Here is a 27738-nt window from a genome sequence, read left to right on the forward strand (position 1 = left end):
CCCATAATTTTCATTCTCATCAAACAATTCAGTGAGCCCTCATGTCCTGTGTGGTGTCTGTATTGTGTTGTTTCTCAACCCTCTATACAGGATTGTCTTTTAATGTCACCTGTCTCTCAGTATATGTATAAAACATTAACTGTGACAGTTGTCCCCAGTAGAAAAAGTATGATTTACAAATGTGCAAATAAAAATCTATACTACTTTGCTTCTCAGAGAACTTGTGCTGTAGGACTGAGGGGATAACAAGGCTTATGAGATCAGACAACACAAATGTAAACAGGATTTTAATTTTACATACAGTACATACCTGACTGTAAATGATTTAAGAAATATGACAATTACAACTTGTGTTTTACATGAATCTAGTAACAAAGCAACCAGAGGAGCATTCTTACTACAATTTTACAATGCTAATCTCTGCAGCAGATTGTGGTTTGGAAAGAACTTTCCTGCCAATGAGGGCTGTGTACTTCCCAAAATACTGTAAATGGACAAAAGAGAAGTCACAAGATATTTGGCTTGTTGTAAGTTATAGCAGAATTAACTGATTTTAGACCTGATAGTGCAGCCTGGATCCAATGCTTAAAATTAGGAAAAACCCAATGTAGTGAACAAAGAGATAGACCTGCAGAGCAAAAATCCTTAAAATTAAATCATCACATCAGTCCATCATGCATTCAACTTTCAATCCAAAGCTGACCATAGAATGTGGGCCAAGTGAAGAAGCTGTAGTTTCTACTGAACTCCAAAGCAGAATAGTACAAAAAAAAAAAACACTTCCAGGTAAGTTATGAAATCAGTCCTGAGCTGTTGCACACTCCGCAAATACAGATACATTATGCTATGTGTTACTGTCTACTGTCATTATCTGTGTTTTGGAGGAAAAATAAAACAAATAATGCAGTGGCTCTGCTCCTGCCCCCCCTATACAGTAACACCCACACAGCCAAAAGTTAAGAGCTCACTCCCGCAGTTTACAAACTCTTGTCTGGTTTGTTTGGGCTTTTAAAGTTTCAGTTTTGAATTTATGTGCTGAGTATATACTGTAAAGTTTCACACCACAGTGTTATTAGCACTGATTTGCCCTACTTTGTCTGCTGTAAAACATAATACAACAGAACAAAGTAAATATGGTAAAAAAGAGATTTGGGTGAAACGCCTTCGGATGTCACATTGACCTTTAACCCTGTAACCTGACCAGTCCATCTGCATACTGGAACTGGTCATTGTTTTCATACGCCAACATATCCAGTGCAACCTCACAGCTCTCCTTGACTACTCGTTCTCTGTCTCCACGGTAATGCTGCAGCACAGCCAGGCACTCCTCTTTGCCAATGGACCCAAGAGCCTCTGCCGCCTCGTGTCTTACCATGGGGTTCTCCCCAGAATGCTCCAAAGCTGCGCGCAAGGCTGGGACTGCTGCCGGATGCTGTATCTGACCCAGGACATAGCCAATCTCATGACGGAAGAGAGCACTGGAGCACTGCAGGCCTGGAGACATATATGGGAAATGAAAGGTTTATGCCGTGGCAAAAAAAAATGCTCTCATTACAGGGCTGCTTCACTGAGAAGTGTGCTGCATGTAATGACATGTAGGATTTCTCACTACTATCATCATTCCAATTCACTCAAAGCTCAGCTCCCTAAGACATTTCAGAGTTCTCTCTGGTCAGTTTTTAAGCATAGGCAAACCTGGCAATTACCAGGTTGTTTGTTGGTAATACAAACATCATCTCCCATAAATGATAAAGACTATGATAAGACTCAGAACTTGGGACAGCCTACTAGTATGCATGTAAACAGATTCATTGATAGAGCACATGCTGCTGATGACACACCACAGACTATAAGCTGTGCGATGCTGAAAGACACTAAAATTAAATAACATTATTTAACTGTAAAAAGATCAAAATGGACGGAAACCACCCAGAGGAAACTACAAAAGTCGAATCTTCTGTCTTTATCTTGTCAATATTGTTGATGTGATATCATTGTCATGCATTCCCTTGGAATCATGTCACAAGTCATCAACTCATCAGTGCCCAAATGCTCCTATAAGTAAAAGTCAGTGCCTAAACGTAACTCAATTACGGCCCGACCCATAACTTCATATGAATTCCTTCAGATTTGAGTTTTTATTTAGATTTTTTTAAACTCGTGACGACAAATACTGAGAAAAAAAAAAATTAGTGTAGAAATCATTGATGATGATCGTGATTGCTCTCCAGTGGACAAATTATGTGATGGTGGTACTGCTTCTAGCTACCAATATATCTGCAATAACCTAATATCAGACCAATATACCTAATATAAGTGGTATATTGGTCTGCCCGATTTATCTGTCTAACTTGAGAGCCAATTCATTATTTAGTGGTCTAGTTCCTAATAAATTGTAGAGACACACCCACAAATCTGTCTTAATGTCAGCCTAACATTATCCAAAACCACCACGTGTCATCACTTATCGCAACATCAAGGACATTAATACAACTGCTCTGGTACATTGTATAAACTGCCTCCCCAACACTGACTCTTCACCCACCCCTGATGATCTTGTCCTTCATTATAATACTGGTCTTCACGATATCCTAGATACCCTTGCCCCTATGAAAACCCGGTCTGTGTCCTTCCCTCATTCTATCCCTTGGTTCACTTCTGCTTTACTTACCAACTCAAAGCCAAAGGTCACTGCCTTGAATGCCTTCAAAGACATCTGGACTTGTTGTGCACAAAGAAAAGTACAGAAATCATATTCTTCAATATAAGCATGCCCTCTCTACAGCTAAATCTTCATACGACTCTACTTTAATAACCTCAGATGAAGGAAACACAAGGTCACTTTTCTCATTAGTGAACAAACTCCTACGTCCACCCGCCCATCTGGCCCCTCACATGTACTCCATTACCTTCTGTAACTCCTTAATAACCTTCTTTATTGCCAAGGTAGACAAGACCCATCAGCAACTATCTCCAAACACTAACAGCCCTTGCTCCCTATTTCTTCTTACCCCTCTTTCTCATGCTCTCCCCCCTCTGTATCAGAAATATCAGACCTCATTCGTGAATCAAAGCCATCTACCTGCCAACTAGACCCTCTCCCCACCATCCTCGTTAAAAGCTGCCTTCCCTCCGTAGCTCCTCTGATCACTTCCATCATCCATTCCTCACTTTCCACTGGTGTTGTTCCCTCATCTCTCAAATCAGCTTCCATAACCCCTATTCTCAAGAGACCTGGTTCAGATCCCAATGATTTCAATAACCTTCACCCTATCTCTCACCTTCCTTTTCTTTCTAAAATCCTTGAAAAAACCTTTCTGACAATAATCTGTATGAACAACTCCAGTCTGGTTTCTGCCCTCTCCATAGTACTGAAACAGCATTAGTAAAAATCACCAACGATCTCCTCTTGGCAGCAGATTCTGGACTTCTAACCATTCTCATCCTTCTTGATCTGAGTGCGGCCTTTGACAGCATCTCCCACAATATTCTCATTAACAGGTTGACCTCTTTTGGAATCTCGAATATACCCCTTCAATGGTTTAAATCATATCTAACTGGCCGCACTCAGGTCATTCAGCTCCAATCTTTCAAATCCCACCCCCTTCCAGTCACTTCCTTTGTTCCCCAGGGTTCTGTCTTAGGGCCCCTTCTTTTTATTATCTACCTTCTTCCTCTTGGCCATATCTTCCGTATTCAACATCAATTTTCATTGCTATGCAGATGACACCCAGCTCTACCTCTCTACTAAACCTAACTCCACCCTCTCACACACCTCCCTCTGCAATTGCCTCCAGGAAATTCAATCTTGGTTCCCCGACAACTTCCTTAACAGTGATAAAACTGAAATTTTGCTTAAAGGCACTAAATCCACCCTGTCCAAATTTCACTATTTTTCCCTAACTGTTAATCACGCCTCTGTTTCCCTCTCCTCCCAGGTTAAGAGTCTGGGTGTCATCCTCGACTCCTATCTGTCCTTCCACATCAGCTCACATCAATAATGTCACCCAGTCTGCTTACTTCCATCTCCGCAACATTAATCACCTCTGTCTATCCCTCACACCACACACCACTGCTATTCTTATTCACTCCCTGGTTACCTCCCGTCTTGACTATTGTAACTCCCTCCTCTTTGGTCTCCCTCACAAAACGCTCCAAAAACTTCAACTAGTCCAGAATTCTGCTGCTCACATCATCTCCACAATCCTGTCCACTAACCACATCACTCCTGTTCTTCAACAACTCGACTAAGCTCCCGGTCCACTGTCTCATCGATTTTAAGATTCTGTTTTTCACATTTAAAACCATCCTCAACCTTGCTCCTTTATATATCTCTGAACTCCTTCATATCAACACACGTTCTTGCACACTCAGATCTTCTACCTCTATTCACCTCACTGTTCCCTCTGGCGGTCTGTCTACCTTTGGACTCAGAGCCTTCAGCCGCTCTGCCCCGCCTCTGGAACTCCCTCCCACCAGACATCTGTAATACCGACTGCCTTGTGACTTTTAAATCTTCATCTTTTTAAACTGGCATATTCTGTTTAACTGTTTTGTTTAAGTAATTTCTATTTTTGTCTTTGGTATCTTGATGTTCCATTTGTTTTTAATTCTTTGCTGTACAGCGACCTTGAGTGCTTTGAAAGGCACTCATAAATAAGATGTATAATAATAACAACAACAATAACAATAATGACAATTATTATTATTATTATTATTATTATTATTATTATTATTATTGTTTTCAGAGATGAAAACTTCAATATAAAATTAATAATGACTTTTTTCATATATGTTCACTCCACTTTCGAATCTTCGGGCTGAACACATGCTTGTTTATAAAGCAGCAGGCATGATGGATGGAAAACCAATGTCAGGTGTGTGCAAAGAACCATCATTTGGAAAAGCAAATTCCCTTCCAAAACCCAAAATCTCTCCAAAATGCAGAGCAAAATTCTTAACAAAGACAACCATCTGTGTTTTTTTCAATTTCACATTGAAACCGTTTCACAGGCTGATGACTGTACAAATGCTTTCATTTACAAAGAACTCCAAGCTTATAACAGAGGTGAAAATATGAAAATGACCAAAACTTATCTGATCATAAGTAACAGTTGGGTAGTTTCAGTTGTGCAGTGATACACGGATAAAATAGTAAGCTATAGTGCTGTATCCTACCGTCTCCAAGTGCCAGTACAGCCTCCTCATTGCCAAGGTTACGGAGAGCAAACATGGCGCGATAGCGTTCAAAGAGTGGCAGACTCTCATCCAACAGGATAGAGCGTAGTTCTGATACACTCTTCATCACTGCTGGAGGGGCTGGGTCTACAGAGCAGTAGGGGTTATCTGTGCTTCCATCATCTAACAGTTTCTCTCCTCCACTCTGCAACCACTCCAACCGATGAACAGCCAACTGACACGTCTCTGCAACCTGTAGCGAAGCAGGGGAGCATGACAGGGGTGGAAGAGATAGTAAAAATGTGTGTAATGATACGCATTTGTCAATATCATTGGTACAGCAATATCTGTTTTTATATCAATATTATTGTGATTTAAGGTGTAATTTTCACTGTTCGGGGCTTGAAACTCTAATTAGAATCACAGCTTGCATTGTGAAAACTACCTCTCAAAACACACAGTCTGGATAATAATAAACTTTATTTGTATAGCACCATTCATACAGGAGTTGCAGCTCAAAGTGCTTTACAATTTATATAGCACCTTTTAAAATCAAGGTTTACAAAGTGCTTTACAGAGCAGAGGGCCCAACAAATGGCCAGTAAACGGGCTGGACATGCTTAGATCAAGAGCAAAATTAAAAAAGTAAAAACGATGATGGAGAACAGGAAGGTCAAGAGCAAGAGGGTAAGATCAATTTCGAAAAAGGAAACAAAGAGAAAGTGATAAGAAAAAGAGAAGAACAGAAACAAAAAAATTAAATACAATAAAACGAAGAGCTAACATTATAAAAAGGCAAGTCTGTAAAAATGAGTTTTAAAAAGTGATTTAAAAGAGTCCACTGAATCAACACGCCTTATCTCCTCTGGTAGGTAATTCCAAAGTCAAGGGGCTCTGACAGAGAAGGCACGGTCACCTCTTGTCTTGTGTCTCGACTTCGGAACAACTAAAAGTGACTCACCCAAGGATCTAAAGCTACGGGTTGGAGTGTATGGGGTCAAAAAAGCGGCGGTGTAATTTGGGGCCAAGCCCTGACGAGCTTTAAAAGTGATCAGTAGAATCTTAAAATCAATCCTAAAACACATGGGGAGCCAGTGGAGGGAAGCTAAAATCAGGGTAATGTGGTTATATCTATTAAAACTGGTGAGAAACCTAGCGGCTACGTTCTGGATCGGTTGGAGGGAAGAGAGTGTTTATGCCGGAGAAGAGTGAGTTGTAGCAGTCCACTCTTGAAAAGATGAAGGAGTGTATTATTTTTTCCAGGTTGGTGTGCGAGAGCATGGGTTTAATTTTGGAGATGGTGCGTAATTAGAAGAAGCAGGACTAGACGAGTTTACTAATGTGGGGTTGGAAGGTGAGGGCTGTGTCAAATATAATTCCTAAATTTCTGGCAGTGGGCTGGATGTATGTGGACAGTGTGCCCAGGTTGTTTTCTGTGGGAAAGATGGAATGTGGGGGAGCGAACAATAGAATTTCTGTTTTTGATTCAATGAGTTGAAGAAAGTTTTGGGCCATCCAAAATTTTAAAGAGCTGAACACATCAGCTAGGCTTGCAGGGTCATCATCAGGTCTCAACGGGAGGTATATCTGTGTGTCGTCCGCATAGCAATGGAAAGAAACTTTATGGCGATGGATAATCTGACTGAGTGGGAGCATGTATATAGAAAATAAAATTGGACCTAAAATTGAACCTTGCGGTACACCACAGGCAGCCACAGCTTTAGAGGAGGTGTGACTGCCTATGGCGACTGCATAGGTTCGATCTAACAGGTATGAATGAAACCAGCTGAGTGCAATGCCCCTGATGCCAACCCAGGTCTCTAGACGATTAATTAAAATGCTCTGATCTATTGTGTCAAAGGCGGCTGTTAAGTCGAAAAGGATTAAAATTGCACTTTCGTCCCTATCAGCAGCTAAAAGAATGTCATTGGTCACTTTGAGGAGTGCAGTTTCTGTACTCTGCTCTAAAACCTGAATGGAACTCCTCAAAGAGGTTGTTAAGAGACATACAATCTAAAAGCTGGGTTGAGACCACTTTCTCTAAAACCTTAGATAAGAATGGAAGATTAGAAATTGGTCTAAAATGACTAAAAATAGAGGAGTCTACAGGTTGGACTAACAGGTTGGACTACAGCATGTTTAAAAGAGGCTGGGAAAATGCCTTCAGTTATAGAGTTATTTATGATGGATAAAATACTGGGTCCAACTGTGTCTAAAACCTCTTTACGAAATTTTGTGGGCAAGGCATCAAGGCTGCATGTTCAAATGCGATCTGAGGGGGTAATCTGATTCCTTAAATTATTGACTTTATTGGTAAAAAAGTTTGAAAATTCTTCACACAGCACCTCAGATGCATCATTAAAAGGATGGGGGAGAGATTGGTGACAGCATCTAAAACCTTAAATAAAATTCTGGGGTTGTTTTTATTTGTTAAAACTAAGTTAGAGAAAAACTGTGCTCTTGCTTCTGTAACTGCTCGCTGGTAGGTCTTCATAGCCTCTTTCCAAATGTCATAAAATACCATTAGGCCTGTCTTCTTCCAACACCTTTCTTTTCTCCTACAATCCCACTTCAACTCATTGGTGGACTCATTTAGCCATGGTTGTGGAGTGGCATTGTTGTGTTTTAATTTGTAAGGGGCGACAGAGTCCATTTTGACAGGTGTGGTTAAGACAAGAGACCTGCTCCTCTATGCTAAAATTTGGATTAAAAGCAGTTGAAAAAGCAACACTAAAAAGATCAGTAAACTGGCTGGCAGACCGGGAATTAAAAACACAACGACGGACAGGTAAGGTATGATTAAGATGGGGGAGAGATAAAACTATACTAAATAAAACTGCTTTGTGGTCCGACACACAGATATCTGTAGTTGTGAAGTTATCTAGATTGAGACCATGATGAAGCACCAGATCAAGTGTGTGGCCTTTGGCATGTGTGGGTTCCTTTACAGCCTGAGTTAGGTTAAAAAAATCCAATATGTCCATAAAATCGGAACTAAAAGTCATAGGGGGGCAGCACACATGTATATTCAAAAATCACCCAAAAGAAGAATTTTCTCATACTTTGTTATAAAACCAGAAATAAACTCAGCAAACTGTTGGATAAAAACATTATTTGGCCTTGGTGGTCTGTAGATAATTAAAACCAACACTGGGTCTTTGGGATTGCAGATAAAACCAAGATGTTCCAAAGAGGTAAAACTGTTCTGTGGAATGGGTCTGCACTTGAAAAATCTCTTATAAATAACAGCAACCCCTCCCTCCATGGCCTGATAGCCACGGTTGGTGGAGGTAGGTAAAATCAGGGAGGGTTGCTTCTAGAGGGCACCTTGGGTTAGCCAATTCTCTGTTAAAATAAAAAAAGTCTAATTCATTTGAAGTAATAAAATCATGGCATATAAAGGTTTTGCTATTCAAGGATCTAATATTTAAAAGGCCAAAGTTAACAGGATAAAAACCAGGGGCACATGGCGGCAAAGAAGGGATGTTGATTAAGTTACAGTGGTTTACAGCTGAGGGGTGTGATAGTGGGCGTTTTACTGTAGGTCTGTGGTGAGAGACAAGTGACGGGATGAGAGCAGGTGAGTCGGTTCTGTGCGCGCTGGTTAAGTGTGGTAAAAGGAGAGACCGGTAGGGGGAGGTGTCATGGGGATCAACAGGCTGTGGCGTAGAGTAAGAGGGCGTGCATGGTGTAAACAGTCAGTGGACAGTCAGAGTCTTTTCAGCCTCTGCCTAACTCCTCCTCTCCTACCCCGCTTCCTTCTCGAAGTGTCCCGCCGGCGATCGTGGTTACGGCTATATGGTCTCAGTTCTCCCCAGTTTTCCAAATTCGGGGCAGAATAATCCATATGCCTCAGTAACAACAAATCATCTCGGGAATACTGCAAAATTCCAGTTCCGAGCTTCCCAAAGGCCGCGAGTGATCTGGCTATCCAAAGTAGCAGTAGCAGCAGCAGTAGACACTTCCTCATCCTGCTGGTGTATTTTGTAAACTTCAGCCACGCTGGAAACTCTTTGATCAAACCAGTAGTCTTAGTAGGCACACGACGTACCATTCAATCACAGCAGCCAACTAGACATGGGACTAAACCTTAGACAAACAAACAAAAGGCAGGACAGGATGCACGAGAGACGCTCTCCACTTGTCGCCATTACAGCGCCATACAGGGAACACACTCCATACATTTTTCACTCATGGTTAGTGGTTGGGTGAAGCAATTTATTGTCAAACAACTGTGTTTACTCTTTTTAAATCATTGCTGTTTGCTTGTTATCAGTGTGTGTGTATAAAAGGTCAGTGAGTTTCTGGGCTCCTGACAGACCCTTGCATCTTTCATCCAGTGCTGCACTGACATTTCTGGATTCTGAGTCATGGGGAAAGCAAAAGAATTGCAAACGGATCTGTGGAAAAAAGGTAATTGAGCTGTATAAAACAGGAAATGGATGTAAAAAGATATCCAAGGAATTGAGAACGCCAATCAGCAGTGTTCAAACTCTAATTAAGAAGTGGAAAATGAGGGATTCTGTTGAAACCAAACCACGGTCAGGTAGACCAACAACAATTTCAGCCACAACTGCCAGGAAAATTGTTTGGGATGCAAATAAAAACCCACAAATAACTTCAGCTGAAATACAGGACTCATGTCGTGGCTGTTTTAGGATGGACAATAAGGAGGCACTTGAAGAAAAATGGGCTGCATGGTCCTGCTGCTAGAAGAAAGCCATTACTACGCAAATGCATCACAAAGCATTTGAGTCACAAAGCATCCCGCTTACAATACACCAAACAGCACAGAGACAAGCATCTAAACTTCTGGAACAAAGTCATTTGGTGTGATGAGACCAAAACTGAACTTTCTGGCCACAATCATAAACATTACATATGGAGAGGAGTCAACAAGGCCTATGATAAAAGGTGCAACATTCCTGCTGCAAAACACAGAGGTGGATCGCTGATGTTTTGGGGACGTGTGCGCTACAAAGGCACAGAAAACTTGATTATAAATTGATGGCAAGATGAATGCAGCATGTTATCAGAAAATACTGGACGACAACTTGCACTCATCAGCCCAGAAGCTGTGCATGGGACGTAATTGGATGTTCAAACATGACAACGACCCAAAACACAAGGCCATGTCAACCTGTCATTGGCTACAGCAGAATAAAGTGAAGGCTCTGGAATGGTCATCTCAGTCTCCTGACCTCAATATCATTGAGCCACTCTGGGGAGATCTCAAACATGCAGTTCGTGCAAGACAGCCCAAAAATTTACAGGAACTGGAGGCTTTTTGCCAAGAAGAATGGGCAGCTTTACCATCTGAGAAAATGAAGAGCCTTATCCACTACTGCCACAAAAGACTGCTGTCACTGATGTTGAACAGGGCAATACAAGGTATTGAGAACTGGGGTACGTAAACTTTTGATCAGGGTCATTTGGGTAGTTTCTGTTGTCATCATGATTTAACAAGAGTAAACACAGTTGTTTGACAATAAATGGCTTCACTCAACCACTAACCATGAGGGAAAGAAAAGTTTTTGTGCTATTCATCTTCTCTGAAAACTGATTACATGATTACTGATTACATACATTACATAAACTTGTGAGCACAACTGAATAATTCCAGTGAATAATTTGCAGTGATAAACATGTGGTTTTCACTTAAGAGACTATTTTTACAGAGGAGTACAGACAACTGGTAGAGAGCTTCATCACATGGTGCAACAATCACCTGAAGCTCAATAGAAAATCAATGAGCTTGTGGTGGACTACAATGCTTGATCCCATCAGCATTTCATTCAATGCCATGTCTCAATACAACAGAGGACTCCTATGCTAACTTATTCCCTCCAAAATTGACTATCTGGTTGATAGTGCTACAGGTTCATTGCGTATGACACTTGACTATGACTATGTCTCACTTTGCAGGGCAGCATGACATGCACGCAGTTCAGACGGTCAGTGCTCACACTAGAAAGCACCATTCCTAACTTGTAGCATACCAGAATGACAGAGAGACACTCAGCTAAAAGCCTCTCCCAAGCATTGCCACCCAAACAAAAGATAATTCATACCCCAAGAAATTATATGCGCACGTAACGAAAACACGAAAATAGCACACGTCAACGGTACGTCATCTGCTGATTCCACCACTTCCCACAAACCACACAAGCCTGGTATCATATAAAAGCAGAAAGTCCGATGATCACAAAGAGGTCTGACTCCTCACTGTGCGATGAAAGCTCAGTGAGCTAGCAGCCAAAGAGTAGCAGAAAAAAACTTCACTAAATCATAAAGTATTTCTTACCTTTGGTGTTTTGTGGTCAAAAATTATATTCCAGCTCAAAAAAAAATGCTGTTAATATCTCCTCCTATGACTCTTTGTGTTTGTGTCACTGGTGTTTCTATGGTGAATTTGGGTGCTGCCCCTTGATTCTCTTGACTCTGACTGGTCGATTGAGGTGTCGATCATCAAAATAGACTAATGGGTCGCTGAGCTATTGACCAGTGTAACTACGCAGTTAGTTCCAGTGCTTCGTCTCATTTACACATGAATGAGCAGAGGGCTCACAGAGGACACTGCTAACCAGCCCGAGGTGTTATTTTATTGTTTTATTTGCATTTCATCCTTTTATGAGCTAAGAATAACAGCAAGCAGAAAAAAGGCTGAAAAAGTGTTTTCAACAGAGGAGTTTCTCCATGTGCTTGGACGAGATAACGGTACTCTGCCCAGATGCGCCCAAATGAGCCTGGACATACCTGTACTAAAACATCTGTAAAACTGTTCAGGTTGGGGCACCCCTGTAGCTCAGTAGAGAAGGTGTGCATCCCATATATTGAGGCTGTCAGTCCTCTGCAGTGGTCGCAGGTTTGACTCCTGCCTACGGCTCGTTTGCTACGTGTCGTCCCCTCTCTCTACCCCCTTTCCTGTCATGCCTTCCACCTCTCTCTATCACAAAGGTTTAAAGCCCACCCAAAAAAATGTAAAAAAAAAAAAAAAAAAAAAAAAAATCACAGGTTCATTTTTTTAGCATGTTCTTTTGCACAGTCGCCTTTTTCTCTAGTAGAAATTCAACCAGATTGAACGGAGTGGACTTCATTTTTGTTGCTACAATTATGTTAGGCACCTAGAGACCTACAGTGCCTATCATAAGTATTCACCCCCTTGGATGTTTTACACTTTTATTGCTTTCATAAATCAATCATGGTCAATAAAATTTGGCTTTTTTAACACAAAAATTTATTGGAAAAAACTCTTTAATGTCAAAGTGGAAACAGATTTCTACAAAGTAATGTTAATGACAGAAAATTATATAAATGAAAATAACTGTTTGCATAATTATTCACCCCCTTCAAGTCAGTATTTCATAGATGCACCTTTGGCTGCAATCACAGCAGTGAGTCTGTGTGGATAAGTCTCAATCAGTCTTGTACATCTGCCCACTGCAATTTTGCTCCATTCTTCTTTGCAAAACTGCTCAAGCTCTGTCAGGTTGCGCGGGTATCGGGCATGAACAGCCCTTTTCAAGTCCAGCCACAAATTCTCTATAGGATTGAGGTCTGGGCTTTGACTCGGCCACTCCAGAACATTTACCTGGTTCTTTTTTAACCATTCCTGTGTAGCTTTTGCAGTATGCTTTGGATCATTGTCTTGCTGGAAAATAAATCTTCTCCCAAGCCGTAGTTCTCTTGCAGACTGAAGAAGATTGTCCCCCAGGATTTCGGTGTATTTTGCAGCATTCATTCTGCCCTCTATCAGAATCAGAATCAGAATCAGAATCAGAAAAAGCTTTATTGCCAAGATTGCTTTTACACATACGAGGAATTTTTTCTGGTGAAATTGGTGCATGACACATCTACTAAAATATGACACATCTACTAAAATAAGAGCATAAAATATAACAATTTAAATATATATACACAAGTCTGTTATTGTTGTTGCTATTTACCAGAAACACAGTACTGTTTTTCAGAAAGAAGTCCAAGTTGAGCGTTAATGTAACGCATAGAGTTATATTTATATCAGTCAATGTGACAGAATGAGTCCGAGGTGGAATGTGAAGAGTGTCAGGGGGGGTTCCGGGCCTTGCTGGTAAGGCTGACAGCAGACAGGAAAAAACTGTTCTTGTGGCGTGAGGTTTTGGTCCTGATGGACCGCAGCCTCCTGCCAGAGGGGAGTGGCTCAAAGAGTTTGTGTCCGGGGTGAGAGGGATCAGCCACAATCTTTTCTGCACGCCTCAGGGTCCTGGAGGCGTACAGGTCCTGAAGAGATGGTAGATTGCAGCCAATCACCTTCTCTGCAGACCGAATGACACGCTGCAGTCTGCCCTTGTCCTTGGCGGTGGCAGCAGCGTACCAGATGGTGATGGAGGAGGTGAGGATGGACTCGATGGCTGTGTAGAAGTGCACCAGCATTGTCTTTGGCAGGCTGAATTTCTTCAGCTGCCGTAGGAAGTACATCCTCTGCTGTGCTTTCCTGATGAGGGAGCTGATGTTCGGCTCCCACTTGAGGTCCTGGGAGATGATAGTTCCCAGGAAGCGGAAAGACTCCACAGTGTCAATAGTGGAGTCACAGAGGGTGATGGGGGCGGGTGAGGCTGAGTTCTTCCTGTAGTCCACAACCATCTCCACTGTCTTTAGAGCATTTAGCTCCAGGTTGTTCTGATTGCACCAGGTCACCAGATGGTCAACCTCCCAGCTGTAGGCGGACTCGTCGCCATCAGAGATGAGTCCGATGAGGGTGGTGTCGTCCGCAAACTTCAGGAGCTTGACAGACTGGTGACTGGAGGTGCAGCTGTTCGTGTACAGGGAGAAGAGCAGAGGAGAAAGAACACAGCCCTGGGGGGATCCGGTGCTGATGGTCTTAGCGTGGGAGAGGTGTTTCCCCAGCTTCACGCACTGTTTCCTGTCAGACAGGAAGTCTGTGATCCACCTGCAGGTGGAGTCAGGCACGCTCAGCTGGGAGAGCTTCTCCTGAAGCAGAGTTGGGACGATGGTGTTGAAGGCAGAGCTGAAATCCACAAACAGGATCCTAGCGTAGGTTCCTGCGGAGTCCAGGTGCTGGAGGATGAAGTGGAGGGCCAAGTTGACTGCATCGTCTACAGACCTGTTGGCTCTGTAGGCAAACTGCAGGGGGTCCAGGAGAGGGTCAGTGATGTCTCTGATGTGTGAGAGCACAAGGCGCTCAAAGGTGGGCATTGGTGGAGGTGACTGGAGCTGGAGCTGTTCAGAGGTGTCGTGGGGGATGGTTGCTGGACTGTCCCTTTGTCTTTCAAAGCGGCAGTAGAACTGGTTCAGGTCGTTGGCTAGGCGTCGGTCGTTGATGGAGTGGGGGGCTTTAGGCTTGAAGTTAGTGATCTGCCTGAGCCCTTTCCAGACAGACGCAGAGTCGTTAGCTGAGAATTGGTGCTGGAGCTTCTCAGAGTACAGCCGTTTAGCCTCTTTCACCGCCTTGCTAAACTTGTACTTCAACTCTTTGTGTCTGTCTTTGTCCCCACTCCTGAAGGCCTCTTCCTTTGCCAACCTTAGCTGCCTGAGTTGGGCTGTGAACCAGGGTTTGTCATTGTTGTAACTCACCCTGGTGCGTGATGGAACACAGCAGTCCTCACAGAAGCTGATGTAGGACGTCACAGTCTCCGTGTACTCATCCAGACTGTTGGTAGCAGTCCTGAACACATCCCAGTCAGTAGATTCCAAACACGCCTGGAGATCCTCCACAGCCTCACTGGTCCACTTCCTTGATGTCCTCACTACAGGTTTGCAGAGCTTTAGTTTCTGCCTGTATGCAGGAATCAGGTGCACCATGACGTGGTCAGAGTGGCCCAGTGCAGCACGGGGGACGGCGTGATAAGCATCCCTGACGGTGGTGTAACAGTGATCCAGAATGTTCTCCTCTCTGGTCGGGCATTTGATAAACTGTCTGTATTTAGGGAGTTCGTGGGTGAGGTTACCTTTGTTAAAGTCGCCAAGGACAATAACTAAGGAGTCCGGGTTGGTCCGCTCCACACGCAGTATCTGGTCCGCGAGCATACGCTGTGCGTCCTGCACGTTGGCTTGCGGCGGGATGTAAACGCCGACCAGAATGAATGAAGCGAACTCACAAGCCTTTACAAGCCTTCCAGGTCCGGCTGCTGAGAAACATCCCCACAGCATGATGCTGCCACCACCATGCTTCACAGTGGGGATGGTGTGTTTTTGGTGATGTGCAGTGTTTGGTTTCCGCCAAACATCTTGTCTGATGGCCAAAAAGCTCAATTTTGGTCTCATCAGACCAAAGAATCTTCTTCCACTTGACCATGGAATCTTCCACATGCTTTTTGGCAAACTCTAGTCGAGATCTAATATGACTTCTCTTCAACAGTGGCTTTCTCATTGCCACTCTCCCATAAAGCTTTGACCGGTGAAGAACCCGGGCAGCAGTTGCTATATGCACAGTCTCTCCCATCTCAGCAGCTGAAGCTTGTAACTCCTTCAGAGTAGTCGTAGGGGTCTTGGTGGCTTCTCTCATTAGTCTCCTACTTGCACGGTCACTCAGTTTACAAGGGCAGCCTGATCTAGGCAGATTCACACAAGTGCCATATTCCTTCCATTTCTTGATGATTGATTTCACTGAACTGCGGGGGAAGTTCAATGCCTTGGAAATTTTTTGTATCCATCCCCTGAATTGTACTTCTCAATAAACCTTTCCCTGAGTTGCTTGGAGTGTTCTTCTGTCTTCATGGTGTAGTGGTAGCCAGGAACACTGATCAACCAGTCTCTGGACCCTTCAGACACAGGTGTTTTATACCTCAATCACTTGAAACACACCCACACCACTCAGATCACACAGGTGATCTTCATTTCACTAATTGTGAGACTACTGGCAACAATTTGATGGACCTCTATTGAATTAGACCATTAAATTAAAAAGGGGGTGAATAATTATGCAAACAATCATATTTCTTTATATATTTTTATTTCATTGACATTACTTTGTAGAAGTCTGTTTTCACTTTGACATTAAAGAGTTTTTTCCAATAAATTTTTGTGTTAAAAAAGCCAAATTGTTTTGACCATGATTGATTTATGAATGCAATAAAAGGGGAAAACATCCAAGGGGATGAATACTTATGATAGGCTCTGTATATGCGCAGCATTCTTATTTTAATGACGTAACAAAACTGATACCGTTGCTATTTTTAGATACCGCGGGATACCATTACCGAATTACCACCCAACCCTAATGACAACAATAGGTTATTTGAGGCTTTCCAGTCAGGATTTAGAGTGCATCATAGCACAGAGACAGTACTGAAGCTGTCTCACTCCTTTCCCAATTCAGTGAATTAAGAGTTTATTTTAACCAATCCAAAGTTACTGATTTTTGTTGGAACAGTGTAAGAATGACCAAAGAAGGTTTTGGTGAGTTTTATTTTGCTTTTGTCGAGTTGAATGAAGTGTGTTGTACGATGATCAAATTTCTGTGAATGGAGGCTTGTGGCGAAAGCAACATAACAGCGGTTTCCGGTTAAACAAAATGGATCTTACTCTTTAACAAGAAGGTATCTTTGTTGGGATCCTTTCCCTAATGTTGTCAGACACTGAGAGTAGCAATCTAGGCCTATCACTGGCAAAAACAAACACTTTTAGTGGACATAAATTGATGGTATGCAAATGCCCAGAGGGATGACACCACAGCTTCATGGCTGCCAGAAAAAAAACAAAAAAAAAACAAGGGAGAACAGGGTCCGTAAACAAATGATACATGACTGACATTTCTCCCACCACCTGACCAATGGTGACACAAGGAACTGGGTCCCCGGGCGCTGGTTGGATGGCAGCCCACCGCTCCTGGTCTGCCGCGGAGGAAGGACGACCAGGATGGGTTAAAGGCGGAAGATAAATTTCACCAGTGCATGGCGTGTGTGTGGGCATGATGCATGTATCTGTGTGACGAATAAAGGGGATTGTCCCTCTGATTCTTCTTCTTATTTCTCTTATGCATTGAAATCTTGCAAGACATATGGACTGACACTAACCGGAAACCCATTGACTGAAAATGTAATGTAGCTTAAGTTGAAATGAACGAACAATTAAACAACACGGTATAGGACATCTTTTCATTTGTTTACTTCGTAATATGTAAGTACGTACATCTTTTAAAAGACGTGTTTATTTTGAAGTAATGTACACATAGTATGTCTCTTGTATCTGAATGATTATAAACTGTGTGTGCCCAGGGACTGCTGATGAAAATTAATATTATATTTATCTAGTAAACTTTGTGACAGTCAAAAAACAAATAAATAAAACAATATTTATAGTTCTCGCTCTCTCTCCACACACACACACACACACACACACACACACACACACACACACACGGATGACCTGCTTAACCTCCTGAGCCACAGCCGCACATTTATTGGTGTGACAAGACTGCCTTTGTCGTTATTGGCTCAGTATTATGTACCTACCTCTATGATGGGATCCTCACTGTATTCTTTCAGTAGATCCAGAACCACAGGATCACCAATTGCCCCCAGAGCCTCACCTGAAGACAGACACACAGTCAAAGGGACACACAGGTCAAGTATTTGTATTCTGTACATTACTGACCACAAATTCATGTGCGTTATGTGAACATGTGCTGTTATACCAACACACATTTTCTGTGTGTATGTATGGGGGGGGGGGTGTCTTGATATCCTCAGGAAGTTTATCACACTGAATGAAATCAGTATGTTGAAATGAAATGAAATCAATATGTATGTCAGTGTGTTCAGATTTTGAGTTAAGAATGCAAGAAGAATGATTTTGACTCTAACTGACCACATCCAGTAACTCTGCCTCGTGTCTCTCCCTCCATGCCTCCCCTTCAACTCTCTGGCGCTCGCCCTCATAATTGTAATACTAAAATGTATTAATTTCATTTCTAAGTGCTTCACAAATGCAACTGGACTTGTTTGAGGTTCTTGAAGACGTTTTGCCTCTCATCCATGCCACCCATCCCTTCTTCAGTTCTAACTGACTAGCTGAAAAGTGAACATTCATCAAAAGGCACCCAATACAGGTAAATAGCCAGCCAAACTCAAACCTTGCTACGTGCTCTGATGGTGAGTCCAACTATGTGCCTGATGACGGAGTTGACTTTTTCATAGAACAATTAAATGGTTTGTTAAATACCCCCTTTGTTCACCTGCAGGTGCTCTTTTCAACCCTGGGGTGCATGCATGCAAGTTTACCTGCTTCATGCCTGACCATTGGCTCTTGCTGTGTATCTTTGAGAACAGCAGTCAAGGTGGGTATGGCCCGTCTGTCCTGCATCTGTCCCAGGCAGTAAGCCAGCTCATGCTTCAGTAGGGCAGACTCATCAGTGAAGGCCTTACTGATCCATACTATAGCTTCAGCACCTGACAAACAGATTGCAGTTTAAATCAGTTCACACAGTACAAGACATGACAAAGATTTCCTGTTTGAATGGGTGAAAGACATATTCTTTTGGTGGATAAGTCCCACATCAAAACAAGGAGTGATAGCAGATATATTCCCCAAAATAACCATGCGTTCAATTTCAAAAACACTTATTTGCCTGTGAGAGCCAGTGCCATGCAACAACAAATGCTGCCTCAGCCTCTGTCTGTATTTCATGATTTCATGCATCTCAGCAGAACTCTTTCTGGCTACACTCTCAACACTTTCATTCAGTTTAGCTATCAGTTCATCAAACTTGTAGGACACACATTCAGTTTTATGTAGTGTCTAATTTTTGTTCAGTGATTTTTTAAACCCACGATCAAACCAAATTCCATAATAAAATTTTAAATTATTCAATTTTGCCATGAATGATGAATACATCATTTTAATCATATGGCCTCTCAGCAGAGGTCTTCCTCCAGGAACAGCTCCTTCTGACAGACTGAAAAATCTATAATGGGTTTTCATCAATCTGGCTAAACCTAAAAAGTCACTTTGCCAATATTGGGCATTTAACTTGCTGTAACATGATAGACTTAGACTTAGACGGTTTCTTTATTGATCCCAATTTGGGAAATTATTTTGTTGCAGTAGCAATTAAACATACAGAAAACACAGGATGTACACACAATTATTTAGAAAAAGTAACAAAAAATATAATCAGGAATGCAAAAAAAATAAAACTGGTCACAAGCTAATCAGGAAGACAGGTTGTCCTTATGCTCATATCTCAATAGCATGTGACGATCATGAGGTATCTCAATCAACATGGGAGGAATGGAGGATTGATTTGACATTTCACACTTGTGTTCTTTGACGAGATCAAAATGTTAAGTGGCATGGCTCCCCCAGGCTGTCACCTCATGAATAGTTTAAGTACCACTGTGACAAACCCCAAAGGCCTGTGTTGAAGCTTCCTTCATCTGGAAAGTTACGCATCATTGCCCTGCTAACAAGATTAAATGCAGACTGAGTCATTCACACTCTTTTATTCATCTGGACACGAAACCACGAGGAAGACTCCAACGTTTCTTCACCTGGAACAGAAACTGGTATCTCACCTTAAAATACCGAATAAATAAAGACTAAAATACAACAAAAGGGACAGACAGGTCTCTCTCTCCCTCTCTCCCCTCTGTCTGTAGCCTACACACAATCACTTTTTTTACATCTTCCTTTCACTCTGATGAAAACAGATAAGGATTCAGAGGTATACTCAACATGTAACATGTACTCTTGAGTTAAAGACACAGATCCCTCTTTTGTAACCAAGTCTGAATTAATATTTATGAGCTGCATGATCATTTGGTAAACTAACCAACATGATCCAGCACGTTTCCTCTTTTTTTCATTAATATAATGCCTCTGCTATGTAAAATATCTGCTGGAAAAGCAATTTTTACAATCGAACAACACTGCCTTATTGCAACTCTGAAAGAGTTCCCTGTAATCATTTATGGATGCGTGTAAGATTGTTAGTATATTTGATCAACTGAATGTGTTTAACCTGCTAATTCTTTCCTTTTATGCAGAGACTGGAACACTTCATTGGCATTAAGGGAAATGCGCTGGTTTAAATCCTACTTTTCAGATCACTCTCAGTTTGTACACATTAATGATGACTCCTCTGTGCTCGTGAAAGTCAGCTACGGAGTTCCGCAGGGTTCTGTGCTTGGACCAATTCGAGCCAGGAGCCAGAGCATTCAGCCATCAAGCTCCTCTCCTGTGGAACCATCTTCCAGTCTTTGTCTCTACATTTAAGAGTAGGCTTTAAACTTTCCTTTTTGATAAATCTTATAGTTAGCTCCTAGTTATGCTGTTATAGCATTAGACTGTCAGGGGACCTCCAAAGATACACCGAACTCATGGCCCTGCCAGACATCCACTGCACCTGCTACTACTACCATCCACTGTCACTGACTGTGATTGCATTTCTGTCTGTCTCTCTCTGTCTGTCTTTCACTCTCTCTCTCTTGCTCTCTCTCTCTCTCACCCAACCGGTCGAAGCAGATGGCCGCCCACCTGGCGCCTGGTTCTGCCTGAGGTTTTTGCCTGTTAAAAGGAAGTTTTTCCTCACCACTGTCGCCAAGTGCTTGCTCATCAGGGAACTGTTGAATTGTTGGGTCTCTGTAGATCAAAGAACTTGGCCTGTACTAACCCTACGTAGAAAGTGTCCTGAGACAACTTCTGTTGTCATTTGGCAAATAAAAACAAATAAAACTGAAGTGCATTTTATTAGTATTGAATTTATGTTTCTGTTAGCTTAGCAGTAAAATGCTAAACAGTGTCTTTAATTAATGTTTTATGTAAGCTTCACTACATATGGTATAATTTGATGTTTAAGTCTATTGATTTACAACAGTAATGAGAATATGTGTCTTTTGCACAAAACATATCAAATTAGATAATTCAATAAAAAAGAAGAATGCACATTTCCTTAAAAACCAAAGATTATTAGTTGGAGGTCTGTCTCACAGTCTGAGCACTTAAAGATCGTCCTCTGCCTCAAAATGCCCCCCATGGTAGCACAACCGTCAGACTTAGCATGGTCTGGGGTTCTCTTTAGTTTTGACGCTCAGATTTTTTTCTTGTCTTGTTGCTCTCCTGGTTTATTTCTTCTTCTCACTCTAAGCTTCGTCTTTTACATTATATTTTGTCTGTGGTAACTATTGCTTGCCAAGTGTTACTTAGTATCCCTAGTTTTTTGTTTTTGTTTTTTTTTTTGCATTCCTGAGTCTCAAGCCTAAGTTAAAGTAAGCTAAGCCATTTTCTTTTAATTTAGCTCCAGTAAACCTCACTTTGACAAAAACTTTGAAAGTAGCATCAACTGGCTGGGAGTGAGAGAGGGTGAACATCAGAGAAATAGTGGGGAAATCGTATGCAGAGTTGAATATTTTCACATGTAATTCTTTTCACTGGACATTATGCCCAGAGAGATTTAAATATGTCAGACTTAAGCAGACATTCCCTGTAAAGTAATTATTGGGTAACGGTTAGACTGTCATGCAAGGCATTCAGTGCAGCCACTGCAGAAGTGATGCTTTTTTCCTCTAATTTTTTTTTCCCCAAAAAAGTATCCTAAATTAGCAAAATGTGTTGGTGGCACTAAATTCAATTTGTACTGCATTAGCAGTAAGCAATACGACATTACTGAATGTCTGCTGTGACTTTTTACCCACTTATCAATGCTGAAAACAGTTAATGTTGTTGTCAGCATGGTTTTTAGCCATACACTGGCAATGATTCCTTGGGCTGAGTCTGTCGACCCAAGAGGCTATGTTCCTGACATGTTGACCAATCACAGGCTGTGTCTCGGACTGGGTGTGTGGTAGGTCTGATCTTAAATGCACTGTGCAATGGAATAACATATTAACATCAAGGTGGCATTCTCCTCAATCCTCAGTGCCTTGCCATGTCTTGTTACTCCTGCTACTATCTGTGGTGAGAATGTCTGTGTGTGTGTGTGTGTGTGTGTGTGTGTGTGTGTGTGTGTGTATGCACGGTGTTGAGGGTGTGTGTTAGTACATATGGAGGGTGGGAGGGTTGGGTTTTTGGTGTTGTTCTGTTTTTATTTATATTGTTTTTAACTCTCGTAAAGCACTTTGTGTTGCATTACGTATGAAAAGTGCTATATAAATAAAGTTTGATTTGATTTGATTAACAGAGGCCAATAAAATTTTGATATTTTCTCAAGGTGCACTAGGCTGAAGTATTTTAATTATTATTTTGATGTTGGTTTGTACCAGCTCTATACGGAAAGTGTCCTGAGACAACTTCTATTGTGATTTGGTAGCACTGAATTGAATTGAATGTTACACTTTAGAAGAAAAATTAAGTTGAATAGTTGCTGTGAGAAATAAAAACATTGATGCGTCACTCAGTTCCTGATTGTGATGCCATTATGCACTCTCATTCATGGGAAGTCAATGTTCCACAGGAGTGGGTGAAACGCATGACGACTAGTTGTAGAATTCAGTATTGCCAGTCTTGTCTGGTGTTTTTACATCGACCCAGCCCTATTTGACAAGGCCATACTGACATGGTTGACACAAATTCGTCTTCAAAAACTCAGCATGGATGTGTTAATGTTTTGTCGATATGTTTTACCTCCAATGTTCTTCAGGGTGAATAAGGCTCTGAACCGTTGGGTCAGCTCAAGTTCTGGGTCCACCAGAACCTGTCCTATGGCTGCCACTTGCTCGTCGTTGGCCATACTGCTACACAGAGAGACAGAGAGCAGTATGTATTAGGTTTACTTAGTAATTTCCACAATGCAGAAAGAACGGATGGAATCGTGGAACCTCATCATAAACATGGGATCAAATGTAAAAGATCAGATTTAGATTTATTTGTCCTTCTGCAAGGAAAATTGTTTCCACCTTGGTTGGGGTTGGGAGGCCAATGATCTTGGCAGCCTTGTGTGTAATTTGTGCAAGTCTGTTCATGGAGAGGGATGACAGCATATTATAGAAGCAGGGGGAGCAGTAGAGGAGGATTGGTTGAACTATACTTTTGAAAAGTAGTAGCAGAAGGTGGGGGCAAAGGAAAGCGCTTTAAGTTTGCGGATAGTGGAGAGTCTTTGTTGGCTGCATTTATGGATGTCAGTTGTGTGTTGTTCAAAGTTCAGCTTATTGTCCAGGGTGATGCAGAGATATTTGTGGCTCTCCACCATTTCAACAGCTTCAACATTGATGCTGATGGGGGTGTGGATGAAGTTACAGACTGACCTGCGTGTGCTGGAGGAGGTGAAAACCAGTTCCTTTGTTTTGAAGACAATTTACTGCCAGTGATTGTTCGTGCAGCACTGTGTGAGATGGGAGGTGGAGATATGGTAGCTTGCAACCGAGCTGTTATCATTGAGTAGTGCCAGTGCTACAGTGGAAGGGGCTCAGGACAACCTTGTGGGACTCCAGTGTTGGTGATGGAGGATGAGGATGTTGTACTGCTTACTCTAACAGACTGTGGTCTGTCACTGAGGAAGCTGTGTACCCAGTAGATGAGAAGTTGTGATACATTCAGGTGACAGAGTTTCCTGATCATTTGGTGGCACAAGATGGTATTGAAAGCTGAGATAAAGTCAATGAGGAGGAGTTTGGTGAAGTTACCGGGTGACTCGAGGTGTTGTAGGAGGGGATGGAAGAGACATGCTACTGCATCCTAAGTACCCCTTTTGGCCTTGTAGGCAAACTGGTTTGGATACAAGAGTGGTTTGACAGTTGGAAGATGGATGATGTTGAGAACCAGCGTCTCCAGGCATTTCATGATATTGAGATGAGTGGTTTTGTTCTGATGGGCAGAGTTTCTTGGGTCCCGGTATGATAGTGGATGTTGTCCACAGAGTGGGCACTGAGGCAGTCCTGTAGGACTCCCAGCAGAGGGAGTGCATAATGGAATAGAATTCCATGGCACACTCCTTCAGCACCTGTGTCTGGATACCATCTGGCCTTGGGGACTTACCCTGTTTACAGTGGCTCAGCTGCCAGTGTACATCCTCCACAGTAAAGAGAACAGGATGTGTTGACTCAGGGATCCAGTAACACCTTGCATTCCTCTGAGCAGTCCATGGTGTCAAACCGGGTGTAAAAGGTGTTCAGGTTTTCAGCAAAAGAGGTGGGGTCAGTTATTGCAGCTAACTTGGGTTATGGCTCATGGCCAGTGGGTGTTTTAACTTTCTGAAAAGCTTGTCTTGTGCTCACAAAGCTGAATTCCAGTTCCAATTTTCTTTATACCCAAGTTTGGCTCTGAAGATTTTGTTATTCATATGGCGTGTTATGATTTTGAGTGAAGTCCAGTCCTGCCGTTGAAAGGCTTTCTGTTTTTCTCTAAGGCTGTGCATGATATGTTGAGTAATCCAGGGTTTTGAGTTGGGGGGATTGTGGAAATACAGAATGTAATATAGTCCATGATGACAGTGACTCTCTCATTCAGACTACCACCCAAGAATATGTCCCAGTCCCAGCTAGTGAGCCCTGTAATTTCGCGATACTGTCCCCTGTCCACTGGTGGATGCTGTAGGTCTGGGATTTGTGATGCTTCAGTTCCGTTCAGCAGTGTAGAAGCAGGAAGACAACATTGTGGTAAGAAACCAAGCGATGGCTGAGCATGGGAAATGTATGCATCAGTAGTATTTTCCTTGTTGGGATGTCCACATATTGTTGGAATGAAGGCAAGGCATTGTTGAGTCTGCAACTGTTAAAATCCCCCATGTCGCTAATGGTATTAGCCACGAGTTCAGCAGCAGAAGTAACATTAGCGCTCAGTGGAATATAGACACACTGATGACAACAGTGGAAAATCCCCTGGAAGGTAGAAGGGGCGAAGGGACATGCAGAGTGCAGATCTTGCTCTAGATCTTAATACTGGTACACCATCTATTGTTGATATACATGCAGACACTTCCACCCCTCTCCTTACCGGACTCCTTCATGTAGTCTGCCCGCAGGATGGTTAAGTCGAGGTCCACATCTCTGGGACAGATCCGTACAGCCAGGTTTCGGTCAGAGCGATGACACAGGCTTCCTTTTAGGTCCTCTCCACTAGGTATTTTGCATGGAGTTTATCCACTTAGTTCCGTAGAGACCGTACGTTGAACATGATGATGTAGGGAAGAAGGGGTTTAAATGGCTGCTAGGCTTCAGCCTAGTACGAACCCCTCCCCGCTTCCTTCTTTTCCTCCGTCAGATTTCTGTCAGCAGGATACACCTATGGCTTAATCCCATAGCATATGGAGGACCGGAGTTGGAGTAGAGCTTCTCAGGTGTAGGTGAGTCCACATTTGCCACGAGACGCTGGTAGTAGTGTCCACCTATTTCTTGTGGTAATCCATAGTATGATTAATATGAGCCAAACTGCTTTGTGCTGATCGATCCACATAGTGACAACAAACTAACTGGACAATTGACAAGACTAACTTCGACAGTCTTCCACAAAAATAGCACAGTAAACAAACCCCAACAGTCACTCGAGGCAAACAAACATATGGATAGTGTCCTCGCAGCAGAGCACGCGTCATACCAGACAGAATCCTCTGCCACTTTGAGCAGCCAGGATTATCGCAGAAATTGCCAAAATGTGGATGCAATGTATAAGAATCCTGATTTCCCTACCATTGTAGCACTTTCTCACAGTCCCCAAGCCGAATGAACAGAAATTTGAAAAAAAAAGGTTAGGGTCAAAGAGATGGAGAGAGAGACAGAGATACAGAGAGAGAGCGAGAGATAGAGAGAGAGAAAGAAATGGAAAGAGCTCATCTCTTCAACAAACTCTCTGAATTGAACACATCGGTGACAAAATGTGCTTAAATCGTGTAACAGAATTCAGAAAATTTTAAAATGAAAACAGATTTTGGGGAAAGTAAACATCACCTCAGAAATACTTAAACGGATTTCACAGGACCCCAGTTTTACTGATGTGCAACCTGCATTATGCCTTTGCTCTATGCTATTGTGTAACCAGTTCACTTAAGCTCCTTCTTGAAATCACTCCTCCCTTCAAATATTTTAAACTGATGTGTTGATTTAAAAAGTAAAGCTGTCAATTAATTGATTAGCAGAAAATTAATCAGCCATTAATCAGCAATTTTCATGATTAACTTTAATTTTAAGTCATTTTTAGGAGAGGAATCCAAACATTTTCTTAACTTGTGCTTCTAAAATGTGACAATGTGTTGCGTTTCCTGATCTGAACATAATTGTACATTGATAATATATGGATTTCGGAGTGTTGACCAGAGAAGAGGAGGAATTTGATGACGTTACCTTTAAGGAAACTGAAATGGGCATTTTTAACTGCTTTCTGATGTTATTTGGACAAAATGATTAAATGATTAATCAGAGAAATAATCTGTTGCTTAATCAATTATGAAAATAATCATTAGTTGCAGCCCTTAAAAAAAGCACTGAAAAGAAAAAAAACATCTGTATCTTGCTCTGCATGTTTTGTTTTGTTTTTTTTTAAAAAAACACCTTTCTCTCTCTTAAGTTGTCTGCATGACCACAGCCAGACAGTTTGACACAGCTTTGTTTAAGGTTAAAGCCACCATTTACAGATCAAATAACCCAATCAATTGCATAATAATAGTAGAAATGCATTTTAAGACGATAAAGCCTGTAATACCACATCAATGAAAAGGGGTTAATTTCATAGTCAATAAAATCAACTGTGCTATTCAACATTAAGTGGTGATTTTCTTAAGGACCATCAAATGAAACATACAAAACCTCTTGAGTGAGAATATTTGCTGCTTTTCTCTTCTTTATATCACTGTAAAACTCATCATTTTGGGGCTTGTGGGCAGGTACTCAGAATTCTTCAATTCTAAGACATCGCTTTTTGTTCAGTTATTTCGATCAACTAAACAATTTGCCTCTGAATGCAAATCAAATAAACATGCAGCCATCGCATTAATAAGGATAATTTCCTGCTCTGATGTAATCGCGATATGCCAAATCTATTTTAAAATAAACGAATGCTGGAAGCAACTTACTTTGTTTCATTGTTATGCATTGCGTTTGCACTTCAAATATTACAAAACAAAACTTCAATGATGAATGTTGTTAATGTTAATGTTAATTAAAGCTGGCTAAGTGATAATACTCAATTATCATCAAGCCCAAGTACATTTTCAAATATATAATTTCGAGAGTTCATCCCTGAAATAAAATTCCACCATAACTCGTAGCCATTTGGTCTCGTTCAGTGAGAGAGCAAATGGTTACGTCAATAGCTCACAGATCCAGCTCTCATAACAGGGCTACAAGCCACGTTTCGGTGTACAGGGTATCGTTGTGTTGACAGGTGTCATACTAGAAGCTACCTCCGCTGAAGCTAACTGTTAGCTTCCTGCCTTTCCATCTTGACATTCCTCAAACTTACACAGTACAGAATTCAATTTCACAAACACCAACACACGACGATGAAAAGAGGAAAACGTCGTCGTGATACGAACTAACCTTTGTTGTCTACAGACTCCAATCCACACAGGTCTACTCTGTGTCTCGATGGCCGTTCCAGCTGCACGCGTACTGCTCTTCCTCCTCTTCTTCTTCGTTCTGTTTTATGGCGGGCGGCAACCAGCGTTATGGTGCATTACCGCCACCTACTATGTTG

The 27738-nt window shown here is 41.9% G+C and overlaps 1 protein-coding gene across 2 annotated transcripts; it reads right to left on the reverse strand.

Moving 5' to 3' along the window:
* Nucleotides 1-270: 270 nt before the first annotated feature.
* On the reverse strand, nucleotides 271-27682 carry dohh (deoxyhypusine hydroxylase/monooxygenase). 2 transcript variants are annotated; one of them, XM_076722734.1, is made up of 6 exons: nucleotides 27582-27682; nucleotides 22738-22847; nucleotides 18399-18566; nucleotides 17631-17707; nucleotides 5179-5431; nucleotides 271-1494 (listed from the first exon to the last, which is right to left on the reverse strand). In XM_076722734.1, the coding sequence occupies exons 2-6, from the start codon at nucleotides 22841-22843 to the stop codon at nucleotides 1184-1186; spliced, it is 915 nt and encodes a 304-aa protein (XP_076578849.1). In that variant the 5' UTR covers nucleotides 22844-22847; nucleotides 27582-27682; the 3' UTR covers nucleotides 271-1183. The 2 variants fall into 2 exon arrangements, with proteins under 2 accessions (XP_076578849.1, XP_076578858.1); XM_076722743.1 differs by having other exon boundaries at nucleotides 22738-22844; nucleotides 27582-27656.
* Nucleotides 27683-27738: the final 56 nt, after the last annotated feature.

The sequence above is a fragment of the Chaetodon auriga genome, chromosome 3 (genome assembly GCF_051107435.1).
Source record: "Chaetodon auriga isolate fChaAug3 chromosome 3, fChaAug3.hap1, whole genome shotgun sequence".
Classification (NCBI taxonomy): domain Eukaryota; kingdom Metazoa; phylum Chordata; class Actinopteri; order Chaetodontiformes; family Chaetodontidae; genus Chaetodon; species Chaetodon auriga.

Coding starts and splice junctions, on each gene's coding strand:
- dohh (XM_076722734.1), bottom strand. CDS start 22,843: ATGGCCAACGACGAGCAAGTGGCAGCCATAGGACAGGTTCTGGTGGAC. Junction 17,708..18,398: donor AATGGTCAGGCATGAAGCAG/GTAAACTTGCAT, acceptor GTCTGTCTTCAG/GTGAGGCTCTGGGGGCAATT. Junction 5,432..17,630: donor GTGAGGATCCCATCATAGAG/GTAGGTACATAA, acceptor GCTTCGCTACAG/GTTGCAGAGACGTGTCAGTT.